The 14,273-nt window shown below is 44.9% G+C and overlaps 1 protein-coding gene across 1 annotated transcript in view; it reads left to right on the plus strand.

Annotated features, from left to right (window-relative positions):
* FAIM2 (Fas apoptotic inhibitory molecule 2) overlaps nucleotides 1-14,273 on the plus strand; it is a 62,518-nt gene that overhangs the window by 15,571 nt on the left and 32,674 nt on the right. Inside the window, exon 3 of the mRNA XM_044288046.1 lies at nucleotides 4,168-4,271. Coding sequence (XP_044143981.1) covers nucleotides 4,168-4,271 — 104 coding nt within the window. The remainder of the gene's footprint in view (nucleotides 1-4,167; nucleotides 4,272-14,273) is intronic.

The raw sequence follows: 14,273 nt of genomic DNA on the forward strand, positions 1-14,273 counted from the left end.
CTTGCTTGCGGATGCTGGCGATTTTCATGCAGACCCATTAATTTCTATGGGGCCTGCGTTGTGTGAAAAACGCAAAATATACACTGAACAAAAATATAAACGCAACACTTTAGGTTTTGCTCTCATTTTGCATGAGCTGAATTCAAATATCTGAAACATTTTCTACATACACAAAAGACCCATTACTCTCAAATATTGTTCACAAATCTGTCTAAATCTGTGTTAATGAGCACTTCTCTTTTGCGAAGATAATCCATCCCACCTCACTGGTGTGGCATATCAAGGGGCTGATTAGACAGCATGAATATTGCACAGGTGTGCCTTAGACTGCCCACAATAAAAGACCACTCTAAAATGTGCATAGTTTTTCCTTACTGGGAGGGGTGGGGTTCAGAAAACCAGTCAGTATCTGGTGTGGCCACCATTTGCCTCACGCAGTGCAACACATCTCCGTTGCATAGAGTTGATCAGGTTGTTGATTGTGGCCTGTGGAATCTTGGTCCTCTCCTCTTCAATAGCTGTGTGAATTTGCAGAATATTGGCAGGAACTGGAACACGCTGTCATATACGCCGATCCAGAGCATCCCAAACATGCTCAATGGGTGACATGTCCTGGTGAGTATGCTGGCCATGCAAGAACTGGGATGTTTTCAGTGTCCAGGAATTGTGTACAGATCCTTGCAATATGGGGCCGTGCATTATCATGCTGCAACATGAGGTGATGGTCGTGGATGAATGGCACAACAATGGGCCTCAGGATCTTGTCACGGGATCTGTGCATTAAAAATGCCATCAATAAAATGCACCTGTGTTCGTTGTCCATAACATACGCCTGCCAATACCATAACCCCACTGCCACCATGGGCCACTCAATCCGCAACGTTGACGTCAGCAAACCACTCACCCACAGGACGTCACACACGCTGTCTGCTATCTGCCCTGATCAGAGAAAACCGTGACTAATCCGTGAACAGAGCGCCTATACAACATGCCATCGAATTTGAGCATTTGCCCACTCAAGTCGGTTACGAAGACGAACTGCAGTCAGGTCCAGACCCCGATGAGGACGACGAGCATGCGAATGAGCTTCCCTGAGGCGTTTATGACAGTTTGTGCAGAAATTCTTTGGTTATGCAAACCGATTGTTGCTGCAGCTGTCCAGGTCACTGGTCTCAGACGATCATGGAGGTGTAAAAGCTGGATGTGGAGGTCCTGGGCTGGTGTGGTTACACGTGGTCTGCGGTTCTGAGGCTGGTTGGATGTACTGCCAAATTCTCTGAAATCCCTTTGGAGACGGCTTATGGTAGAGAAATTAACATTCAGTGAGTCTCCATACAGGACTGGTCCCTGCCAATGCAGAGAGTAAAAACCACAGCAAATGTGCAGAAAAACTCACAATAAGGGTCCATTCCCACGTAGGCAATTCTGTTCATTTGAGGAACGGAATTGCGGACCCATTCATTTCTATGGGGCCGCATGATGTTCTGCCCGGATCTGGAAATGCGGACCCGCACTTCCGGGTCCGCATTTCCGTTCCCGAAAAAAATAGAACATGTCCTATTCTTGTCCGTGTTTTGCGGATCCGCAGATCCGCAAGACACACACAGATGTGTGAATGGACCCTTAATCCGCATGTACTGTAAATCATCAAGATATTGCTGTGGATTTGGCCTGAGTTTTTCTGCCACATTTTACGTCTTGTGTGGATGAACCCTAAGGGTTCATGCAAGCAGGTATACTATTGCTCCAGACAAGCTTGTGCTAAGCCATAACATAGCACCAATAGCACTCTATGGTGCTATACTTTACCTCCACAGGGCTCTGATTTTATATATATATATATATATATATATACAGTGCAGACCAAAAGTTTGGACACACTTTCTCATTCAAAGAGTTTTCTTTATTTTCATGACTATGAAAATTGTAGATTCACACTGAAGGCATCAAAACTATGAATTAACACATGTGGAATTATATACATAACAAAAAAGTGTGAAACAACTGAAAATATGTCATATTCTAGGTTCTTCAAAGTAGCCACCTTTTGCTTTGATTACTGCTTTGCACACTCTTGGCATTCTCTTGAAGAGCTTCAAGAGGTAGTCACCTGTAATGGTTTTCACTTCACAGGTGTGCCCTGTCAGGTTTAATAAGTGGGGTTTCTTGCCTTATAAATGGGGTTGGGACCATCAGTTGCGTTGTGGAGAAGTCAGATGGCTACACAGCTGATAGTCCTACTGAATAGACTGTTAGAATTTGTATTATGGCAAGAAAAAAGCAGCTAAGTAAAGAAAAACGAGTGGCCATTATTACTTTAAGAAATGAAGGTCAGTCAGTCCGAAAAATTGGGAAAACTTTGAAAGTGTCCCCAAGTGCAGTCACAAAAACCATCAAGCGCTACAAAGAAACTGGCTCACATGCGGACTGCCCCAGGAAAGGAAGACCAAGAGTCACCTCTGCTGTGGAGGATAAGTTCATCCGAGTCACCAGCCTCAGAAATCGCAGGTTAACAGCAGCTCAGATTAGAGACCAGGTCAATGCCACACAGAGTTCTAGCAGCAGACACATCTCTAGAACAACTGTTAAGAGGAGACTGTGTGAATCAGGCCTTCATGGTAGAATATCTGCTGGGAAACCACTGCTAAGGACAGGCAACAAGCAGAAGAGACTTGTTTGGGCTAAAGAACACAAGGAATGGACATTAGACCAGTGGAAATCTGTGCTTTGGTCTGATGAGTCCAAATTTGAGATCTTTGGTTCCAACTACCGTGTCTTTATGCGACGCAGAAAAGGTGAACGGATGGACTCTACATGCCTGGTTCCCACCGTGAAGCATGGAGGAGGAGGAATTCATAGTTTTGATGCCTTCAGTGTGAATCTACAATTTTCATAGTCATGAAAATAAAGAAAACTCTTTGAATGAGAAGGTGTGTCCAAACTTTTGGTCTGTACTGTATATATATAAGTCATACATACATAGCAGAAGAAAAACTATTTATTGCCCATGGCAGCCAATCACATCAGAGCTGTTATATTACCAGTTATAAGAAATAAAACTTGAGCGCTGAGTGATTGCCATGAGTAAAAAGACAGTTATCAGGGGGGGGGGAGAATCTCCATAACTTAGCACCGTACAGAGGCATTATCATATGCAGGGGAGAAGCTAGAAGTGACTGGGCCCCCGCCCAATTTTTGATATTGAGCTGTCCACCTGTCCTTTCATTTTTGATAAAAAATCGTTTTTATTTGTATGCAAATTACTTTCCTTACGTGCCAAAGGGGCTGTCCCTCCGACCGTTTGTGCCCAGCCGCGCCTATTATCGCTAAGCCCAGCTCCATCCCGCTGTTAATTATTCACTGCTGTCCTCGTCTTTTTTTTTTTTTCTAAGTGCGCCATAGTCTCGCGCATGCGCCGATGTTACTCACGTCCGGTGTCCTGGCAGCAGCCTCAAGGAATGTAATCGTGCATGCACCAAAAAGCGGAGAAAGTTTGTGTATGTGTGATTACACTACTTGAGGCTGCTGCCCGTACAGCGCGGGCCCGGACTTGAGTAACATCAGCGCATGCACGAGACTACGGCGCACTTAGAAAGAAAAAAGACAAGGACGGCAGTGAATAATTAAAAGCAGGGCGGCGCTGGGCTTGGCGATAATGAGCATGGGCACAAACGGCCGGAGGGACAGCCCCTTGGGCACGTTAGGAAGGTAATTTGCATATAAATAAAAGCGATGAAACTTGACTGACACGCTGCTGGGCGCCGGGCCCCTTGTCAGCCCGGGCCCGAAGCAGCCGCTTTCCCTGCTTCCCTGGTAGTTACGCCACTGATTATGTGTATATTCATGCAGTGTACTGAACCATGACCACCATCGTTGTGTATGTCTTCAGTTAATTTTTTTATGTGATTTTGCGTCTTGATCGGTATTGACTGGGCTTGGCATTAGGATGGATAAACATATTGTACCTGTAATAGATGATATTGGAGGGTATATTAACTGTTTGATGTGCTTTTTGGAAGGATTTGGTACACAGAGATAGTGCTCAGCTAGTAAAAAGGATTGCATTTGGTTTTTCTGTAACTCTGGGGCTTGGCATATGCGGGCACTAACTGCCCGGTCACGTCAGTACTGTGCGTAGTAAACACTAACTGTCACTGTGTCACACAGGCAGCAGCCCCGGCTATGGCAGTGGAGCCTATTCCGGAGACAACGAGATGCTGACCTCAATGAGCTGGGAGGATGACAGGGTGCGCCGGTCATTTATTAGGAAGGTAAGTGTGGGGCAAGAGATCTACAGTGTAAAGTGAAGTCAATTGAAAAGTACTATAGTATAATTAATAAAACTATCACCCTGGGGTACAGAAACAAGGAAGAATAAACGGTAAACCCTAATAAAACGTTACTTTCAATCAGATTAATGAAAGTCCCTCAAAATATAACAGATCAACAAGAGAAAATAATATAATCAGACTACTCGATAAGACTCAAACATAATGGTGCATGGTGGCACCAAAAAAGTATCCAGTAGTCCTACCAGATCGTAAGGTTCATCCGGACTTCGTGGAATCTCAACGGATGGTATGATCCTGAAAAATCAAGGCAAGTAACAGACAGGAACATAAAGGGGCTTTGGATCCCTAGAGAGCCCTAAGGTACGGGTGCTATGCTGGCCATATTGTCCTAGCCACGGAGCACATGTCCTAAAAAGAACGACCCCGTCCCGAACCTTGCCCTCAAGCTCCTTGGCCCTAAAGTGCCCTAGTGCAGCTAGTCCCTACATGCATGTTTCGATTTTACTCTCATCGGGGGAAACATAACAGAGACTGGAAAGGAACAAGGACCATATCCAGAAGGGCATTAATTAAATGTGGTCTAACAACTTAAAGGGAACCTGTCACCAGTTTTATGGTGTCCTAACTAGGGGCAACATAAATAATTGACTGATTCGCTTAGCAAATTGCTGGGTCACTTTCTTTAATTGACCCAGTCAATCTACCAACATCTTGTATTGAAAAGCTCCAGCTGATAATAATGAGTCATGAATATTCATGAGCTCCTGACTCTCCCCGCCCACCTGCTGCTGAATGACAGTTATTTTCCATATGAATCAGCAGCAGGTAGGTAGGAAAGTGGCTATAGCTCTGAATTAAATAAACGCTGGACTCACTGACATCACGCTGGACTCCAATCAGCTCATTAGCATGCAGCATCTTTGTGTGTATATTATGAGGTAACCATCTGTCACACCAGTAAGTGAATACATCTAAGGTACTTTTTAGTAGTTAATGATTGTATATAATTAGTTAGATTATAATCAAATATCCACATGACAGGTTCCCTTTAATGTATGTACAGATAGATACTAATACATAATGTAGACATATGCCAGAAAGGTAATTCAGGCTATTTCAATAGAAGTGGTAGCCCAAAATGTAGGCTCCACTCCCAGATGCTGGGCCTATACAAGTGTCGTGCTGTATGGGGCACTTGCCATCATATGGGGGAGCCTTATGATAAGAAGGAACCTCCAGTCCAGTGGGCCGGTGCATCTGTCGAGGCAGTAAGATAACCTGTCTGCCGACAGTCACCCGCCCGGAATTTAAATCTAGACCAGGTCTCATAACGAGGCCTGGGACGCAGCGTGGTGACGTCTAAAATGATTGAGGGCACTACCCGTGCATGCGCAGCAAGCGCTCAATACAGAGAGCACCTGCCTGGGATGGAGTTCATTGATGACGTGCCCGGGTGCATCGCGCGTCATCAAATAAGGCCACATTGCGCGCCAATGACGTAGGACACTTACATAACATGTGACCAAGTTGCAAATTATTTCCAGGCAACTAGGACATGTTACCGGCAATGCGCAACCGCGCGGTCCCCATTATAGGACAGCGCTAGACTTAAAAGGCATTGGATAGCCTTTAGATAAAAAAAGGTAAAAAGGTCAAGGTGATCCAGACCCAGAGCTGGTCGTACACAAAAGCACACACACGATTGTCACAATAAGTATAAAGAAATAGGATAGTAGTTGTAATTAATGCATGCCTATTCAATAGATAATGGAACATAATTACCAAACAGGTCACTGATGTACGGGACAAACAGAGGAAATGGTAATAACCTCAAATGAAACAGCTAAAGCACAGCTGTTCATTTAAACCTAGTGGGGACACAGTACGTCGTGTATGAATCCACCGGGCCTCATGTTGTAATAGTGTATAGTCCCAGTCACCTCCGCATGTCGGTGGTGGGACAACTTCATTACCGATGGCTTTAACCTGTTAGGGACATATGGCGTACCGGTACGTCATGATGTCCTGGTACTTAAGGACACATGACCTACCGTACGTCATATGTATTTCCGATCACCGCCACGCGGCGGGGGTTGAGCGGAACAGATTGCCTGCTGAAAACATTGGGCAGGCACTCTGTTACAATGCCGAGGGGGGTCCTGCAAACTGCAGATCAATTCGGACCTGCAGTTTGCAGCGTTTCTGGGTGGTTCGGGCGGCAACTGCAGTGGCCATCGGGTTCCCGTGCTGTTGTAATGGGGACCCGATGGCATGGAAGGCAGCCCGATGCCTTCCTTAGGCATCAGGGCTGCCTTCCGGTGAGCCTGTATTACTCATACAGCCAATGCATTCTAAGCCTTGTAACATCCCCCAAAAATAAAATGTAATTTCCAAAATCATCCAAACATGAATTAGACATATGGGGAATGTAAAGTAACAACTATTTTTTGGTATTACTATGTATTATAGAAGTAGAGAAATTAAAACTTGGAAATTGCAAATTTTTCTAAATTTTTTGTAAATTTGGTATTTTTTTATAAATAAAACAGATTTTTTTTAACTCCATTTTACCAGTGTCATGAAGTACAATACGTGACGAGAAAACTGTCTCAGAATGGCCTGGATAAGTCAAAGCGTTTTAAAGTTATCACCACACAAAGTGACACTAGTCAGAGTTGCAAAAAATAGCCTGGTCCTTAACCCTTTCATGACCAAGGGGCATTTGCGTCACTTTATGTGGTAATAGCTTTGGAACACTTTTATTTATCCAAGCAATTCTGAGATTGTTTTCTCGTGACACATTGTGCTTCATGATAGTCATAAATTTGAGTCCATTTTTAAAATTTCAATTTTTCTGCTTCTAAAACAGAAAGTCATACCTAATAAAATATTTATTACTTAACATTACCCATATGTCTACTTTATTTTGGCATAATTTTTGAATTGTAATTTTATTTTTTTAGGACATTAGAAGGCTTAGAAGTTTAGAAGCAATTGTTAAAATTTTTAAGAAAATTTCCAAAACCAACTTTTTAACCCCATAGGGACACAGCCTTATTTCACCTTAAGGACCAGGCTATTTTTTGCAAATCTGACCACTGTCACTTTAAGTGCTGATAACTTTAAAACGCTTTGACTTATCCAGGCAGTTCTGAGATTGTTTTTTCGTCACATATTGTACTTCATGACACTGGTACAATGAAGTCAATTTTTTTTTTCTTTTTTTGCACAAAATAATACCTAATTTACCCAAACATTTGAAAAATTTGAAAATTTCAAAGTTTAAGTTTCTTTACTTCTGTAATACATAGTAATACCTCCAAATATTGTGATGACTTTACATTCCCCATATGTCTACTTCATGTTTGAATTATTTTGGAAATTATATTTTATTTTTTGGGGATGTTACAAGGCTTAGAAGTTTAGAAGCAAATCTTGACATTTTTCTGAATTTTACCAAAAAACAATTTTTAGGGACCAGTTCAGGTTTGAAGTCACTTTGCGAGGCTTACATAATAGAAACCACCCAAAAATGACCCCATCTAAGAAATTACACCCCTCAAGGTATTCAAAACTGATTTTACATACATTGTTAACCCTTTAGGTGTTGCACAAGAGTTATTGGCAAATGGGGATGAAATTTGCGAATTTTCCATTTTAACCCATTTTTTCCACTAACAAAGCAAGGGTTAACAGCCAAACAAGACTGTATCTTTATTGCCCTGACTCTGCCGTTTACAGAAACACCCAATATGTGGCCGTAAACTACTGTACGGCCACACAGCGGGGCGTAGAGTGAGAGGTGCGCCGCTTGGTTTTTGGAGGGCTGGTTTTTATGGACTAGTTTATTTACACCGTTTCCTGTTTCAACCCCCCTGATGCACCCCTGGAGTAGAAACTCCCTAAAAGTTACCCCATTTTGGAAACTACTGGATAAGGTGGCATTTTTGGGGGGACTATTTTTAGGGTAAATATGATTTTTGGTAGCTCCATATTACATTTTTGTGAGGCAAGGTTACCAAAAATTGAAATTCTGAAATTTCATCTCCATTTTGCCATAAACTGTTGAGGAACACCTAAAGGGTTAATAAAGTTTGTATAATCAGTTTTGAATACCTTGAGGAGTGTAGTTTCTTAGATGGGGTCACTTTTAGGGAGTTTTTTTCTCTCAGGGGGCATCAGGGGGGCTTCAAAAGGGACATGGTGTCAATAAAAAAGGCCATCAAAATCGGCCTTCCAGAAACCATGTCGGTCCTTTCCTTTTGCGGCCTCCCTTTCACTGATACACCAGTTTACGACCACAAATGTGGCATTTCTGTAAACTGCAGTATCAGGGTAATAAATATTAACTTTTGTTTGGTTGTTAACCCTTGTTTTGTTACGGGAAAAAAACGGATTGAAATGGAAAAGTGCCCAAAATTGCGTTTTTGGCACAGTTTTTTTTTTTTTAACCGTGTTAATCTGGGGGGTTAGGTCATGGGATATTTTTTATAGAGGAGAATCTTACGGACGCGGCGATACCTAATAAGTCTACTTTTTTCTTACAATTATTTAGGTTTTTGACTATATTATCCTTTTTGATAAGAACATAAATTTTTTGTATCTCTAAAGTCTAAGTGTAATTTTTTTAATTTATTTTTTATCAGATTATCTTATGTGGGGGCTCATTTTTTGCGGGACGAGCGGCACTATTTTGGGGGCTATATGACTTTTTGATCGCTTGCTATTAAATTGTTTGTTATGTAAGGTGACCCAAAAAAATCTTTTTTTGCACCTTTTTTTTTTTCTTGACCGTGTTAATCTGGGGGGTTAGCTCATGGGGTATTTTTATAGAGGAGATTATTACCGACACGGCAATACCTAATATGTCTACTTTTAATAAATTATTTTAGTTTTTTTGGGTGTCTCAAGTCTGAGAACCAGTTTTTTTTATCCGATGTCAGTGCTAAATTGGGATATAAATTTAGTACTCCATGGAAGTGTGATACTCCCTGAAGCAACCAATAATGCAGAGGCCCGGATGATCGGGGCACGTGTCACATTGAGTAGTGGTGTCCTTCCGTATCACCCTCCTGTGACACACTCTGCACCTTTTTTGGGTACGTCCCTTCTCTCCAGTATGGGGGACCACACCTGGAAAGTGTTGGCCAGGGACGATCTGGGCGCCTACAGTTCCCGAGGTACTCCGGCCTGAAGAGAGCCTTGAGGACAGCTTCATAGAACTGGAGGAATGTCCCTGTGCTGCCAGCGCTTCGGGATAGTGCAAAAGAGTTGTACATGGCAACCTGCAACAAGTAGACCGCAACTTTTTTGTACCATGCCCGGGTTTTGCGCCTGGCGTTATATGGCTTGAGGACTTCATCAGAGACATCAACTCCTCCCATATACCGATTGTAGACGACGATACAATCGGGCTTGAGGACCGTTGCCGCGATACCTCGCACAGGGACAGGGGTGATGCCGTTACCATGAATTGTGGACTGCATAAGGACATCCCTCTTGTCCTTATACCTGACCAGCAACAGGTTTCCAGTGGTAAGGGCATGGGTCTCACCCCTGGGGATAGGTACCTGGAGGGGGAGGGCAGGGAGGCCGCGTTGATTTTTCCGCACGGTCCTACATGCGAACGTGGATCTGGTGGCAAGGGACTGGAACAAGGGGATACTGGTATAAAAGTTATCCACGTACAGGTGGTAACCCTTATCCAGCAGTGGGTACATAAGGTCCCACACAAGTTTCCCGGTAACACCCAGAGTGGGGGACATTCTAGGGGTTGAATCCGGGAATCTCGCTCCTCGTATATACAAAATTTGTAAGTGTACCCTGAGGTACTCTCCCAAATTTTGTATAGCTTCACGCCATACCTCGCCCGCTTGGAGGGCACATACTGGCGGAAAATGAGTCTCCCCTTGAACACAATGAGAGACTCATCAACCGCGAACCTCCCTTCCAGGTACATAGGCCTCCATGAATTTGGCCCCAAAGTGATCGATGACCGGCCGTATCTTATACAGACGGTCATGGGCAGGATCACCTCGGGGGGGACATGCTGCATTATCGGAATAATGCAGACATTTCCGGGTGGCCTCAAACCGGGAGCGTGTCATGGCTGTACTGTAAAGTGGGGTCTGGTATAGGACGTCCCCACTCCAGTACAGCCTGACACTGGGTTTCTTGACCAGGCCCATATGCAGCACGAGGCCCCAAAATGTCCTCATTTCGGCTGCACTGACCGGCGTCCAGCCACCGGGCCTGGCCAAAAAGGAGCCCGGGTGTTGAGAGACGAACTGTTGGGCGTACAGATTCGTCTGCTCCACCATCAGATTTAACAGTGGGTCACAGAAAAAAATGACAAAAGCCATATTCAGTGTAGCCCACTGTGGAAATCTGGATTCCTGATTGGCCTACAAAATCAGGAATCACAGGCTCGTATTGCTCTGAGCTACACCAGACAAGTTCACCGGCAGGGTGCTCCGGTGGATTTAACTGGTGGGCCGGGAAACCAGTACGAGCCCCAGAGCTGCTCGTACTAGGCTGGGCCACAGGGTCCCGAACATGGCAGTCCCCTTGCTCGGCCTGGCGGCGTCTCCGCCGCCTTGGGTGCTCATCATCCTTGCTAGATGATGAGGAGGAAGCGGATGATAACAGGAATGTGGGGTCATCCTCGTCCTCACTGGGACTCTCGGAGTCAGAGGCAAGCTGGGTGTATGCCTCCTCGGCCGAGAACGTCCGCCGGGCCATAGGGGAGTATGTGTCTGCGTGTGTATGTGCATGTGTGGAAATCTTTATTTTGTGTGCGTGTGTGTGGGGGCACGGGTGTTCGCGGACTTAACCCTAAAAGTAACAGGAAAAAAAAAGAAAATAACTAACTAAAAAAAGGCCAAAAAATGTGGAAAAAAAAATCGAAACCGCTGATCAACCATCCGAAGTTGATCAGCGGTGGGCTGTGCGATGCGCTAACAGTGGCCGGACGCTAAGAGTGCCGGCCACAGTCAGCGTACACAAAAAAATCTTAAAAAAAATCCTGCACCCCAAAAAAGTGGGGTGGGGGGACAAGCAGCAGCACCCCTGGGGGTCTAGGATCACACAGCTGTGCTGTGGACCCCAGACACCCTAATAAAATGCAATAAAAAGTTCAGAAACTAACTTTCCCTTTTTTTCCACCTGCCTAACCCAAACTTTCCCTATGCTGTCCCTATGTACCTGATGGGGTGCTAGGGGCACAGATCGGGTTCTAGGGGCACAGATCGGGGCGATGGCGGACACACGTGCAGGCAGATCCTGTCTCCTCGGCTCCGGAACACAAAAGGAGGAGGAGAGGAGCGCCTGCCTCTTTTGAATCTGCCGCCGGACCGCCCACAGACCAATCAGAAGCGATCCTTAGTGGTGATGTCACCATCACCACTCAGGATCGCTGGATGGTGATTGGTGGGGTGAAATCACACCACCATCACCATCCTGTTCCGGGTTATCAGGTCTTCAGTGACCCGAATAACCCGGAAACGCAGAAAACCGCCGGTCTGAATTGACCTGCGGTTTTCTGTGATCGCCGACATGGGGGGGTCACAGGACCCCCCGGCGCATTTAGCCTAGGCGCCTGCTCAATGATTTGAGCAGGCACTGGGTTTCGATCACCGCCCGCCCGGAGGCAGTGATCGGAACCATACATGACGTACCGGTACGTCATGTGTCCTTAAGTACCAGGACATCATAACATACCAGTACGTCATGTGTCCTTAAGAGGTTAAGGACCAGTTCAGGTCTGAAGTCACTTTGTGGGGCTTACAAAGTGGAAACCCCCATAAATGACCCCATTTTAGAAACTTCACCCCTCAAGTTACTCAAAACTGATTTTACAAACTTTGGTAACCCTTTAGGTGTTCCACAATAATTAAAGGAAAATGGAGATGAAATTTCTAAATTTCACTTTTTTGTCAGATTTTCCATTTTATTACTGTCACGGGGTAGAGTCGCGGGTATAAAAATAGAGCGGAGGTGCACCCCCTGAGCTGCCACCCGGTCCCCTGTCCCTGCCTACTTGCACAACCGCCCTAGGTGATGGGGCACAACTGGGCGACAGTCCCTGACCTGAGTAAGTGCAAGCAGCCAATGAGAGGTAGCACTAGAGAGGTTGAACAAGCAAGGTACCACCAAAAACGTAAGGGCGAGGCGGGTCAACTAGCCGGGGTCAATCCAGGAGGTCACGTCAGTACAATAGAAGAGGCAAAGACCAAATCCAAAAGCAAGCTGAGGTCAAAAGGTTCAGGGAGCAGGCAGAAGAGGTGTCAGGAAGCAGATCAAGGGTCAAATCCAAAGGTAAGTTAAATAACAATAATACACAGCCTAATGGACCAAAATCACAGGTGACCTGTAGCCAGCAGGTTGCCTGTATTTATAGTGGGAAGTGAGGGTCATGTGACGTGGCCAGCGTCACATGACCGACAGACAAACAAACAAGTTGAGCACCGAGTGATCAGCTCGGCGCTGAAGGCAGACCTAGGAGCTAGCAAAAGCCGCCCTGGGAAAGAGACTGGACACGGATCCTCGCTCCCGAAGCTAAGCAGCAGGTCTGCTAGCAAAAGCCGCCCTGGGAAAGAGGCTGGACACGGATCCTCGCTCCCGAAGCTAAGCAGCAGGTCTGCGGCTGATGGGAGACCGAGTGCGCCTTCAGTGCCCAGTTACAATTACATTTTTTTCTTTAACACATTGAGGGTTAACAGCCAAATAAAACTCAATATTTATTACCCTGATTCTGCGGTTAACAGAAACACCCCACAAGTGGTCATAAACTGATGTAAGGGCGCATGGCAGGGCGCAGAAGGAAAGGAACGCCGTATGGTTTTCGGAAGGCAGATTTTGCTGGACTGGTTCTGGATGCCATGTCCCATTTAAAGCCCCCCTGATGCACCCATACAGTAGAAACTCCCCAAAAGTTACCCTATTTTGGAAACTAGGGGATAAGGTGCCAGTTTTATTGGTACTATTTTGGGGTACATATGATTTTTAATTGCTCTATATTACGTTTTTTGTGAGGCAAGGTAACTGAAAAATGGCACCGTTTTTTTAAATTATTTTTTTACAAGATTCATCTGACAGGGTAGATCATGTGCTATTTTTATAGAGCAGGTTGTTACGGACACAATGATATCAAATATGTCTACTTTCTTTGTTTCAGTTTTACATAAAGCATTTTTGAAAAAGGAATTATGTTTTCGTGTGTCCATTTTCTGAACGTCATATGTTTTTTATTTTTTGTTTTGCCTACATATTCCATTGGAGAGTCACACATGATTTTATAAATGACTCCCCAAGTGCAGCAGTTTATAGAATCTTTAATGGGGAAGGAATACTGCAAGTTGATACTATAAAACTTTTTGCTGTCTGTATTGTATTGCAGGCGACACAATCACTACATCGAAAACTACCCAAGGGTTTATGTAACCAAGAGTCGCTCTTTGGTGCTGGACTATAGTGGCTGTGTACCAAAATGTCACGCAAACTGTTTCCTCGCCTGAAAGTTATATGTGGATAGTCATGAATGCTATCCTTAACATCCGGATCCATTTGCAGAATAGGCCAATGTTTTTGTAAGATGTCTCTCATTGGACCAGCCGCCTCATCAAAAGTAGCAATGAACCTAATTTTTTGCTCCACATCCTGTTTAGTTCTAGAAACTAGTAGTTCAGTGCGTGTAGATGACAGGGCTGTTTGATATGTTGGCCTTAGTACTGAATCTGGGTACCCTCTCGCTAAAAATCTGTCCTGGAGGATCGTAGCCTGTAGGGTTGTTGCGGGTATCGAAATTTCGATACCCAATCGATACTTTTGTCCCGGTATCAATTCTGCGCAGTCTAGTATCTCTGAACATGAGCGCGCTGCTGTTGGTGCGCTCATGTTCTCTCAGCAGCACGGGGAGAAGGAAGCTGTCCTCCCTCCCCCCTGTGCCGCTGCTGCTGCCGCTGCCACCAATGAACGGGGAGA

The sequence above is a fragment of the Bufo gargarizans genome, chromosome 3 (assembly GCF_014858855.1).
Source record: "Bufo gargarizans isolate SCDJY-AF-19 chromosome 3, ASM1485885v1, whole genome shotgun sequence".
Lineage (NCBI taxonomy): Eukaryota > Metazoa > Chordata > Amphibia > Anura > Bufonidae > Bufo > Bufo gargarizans.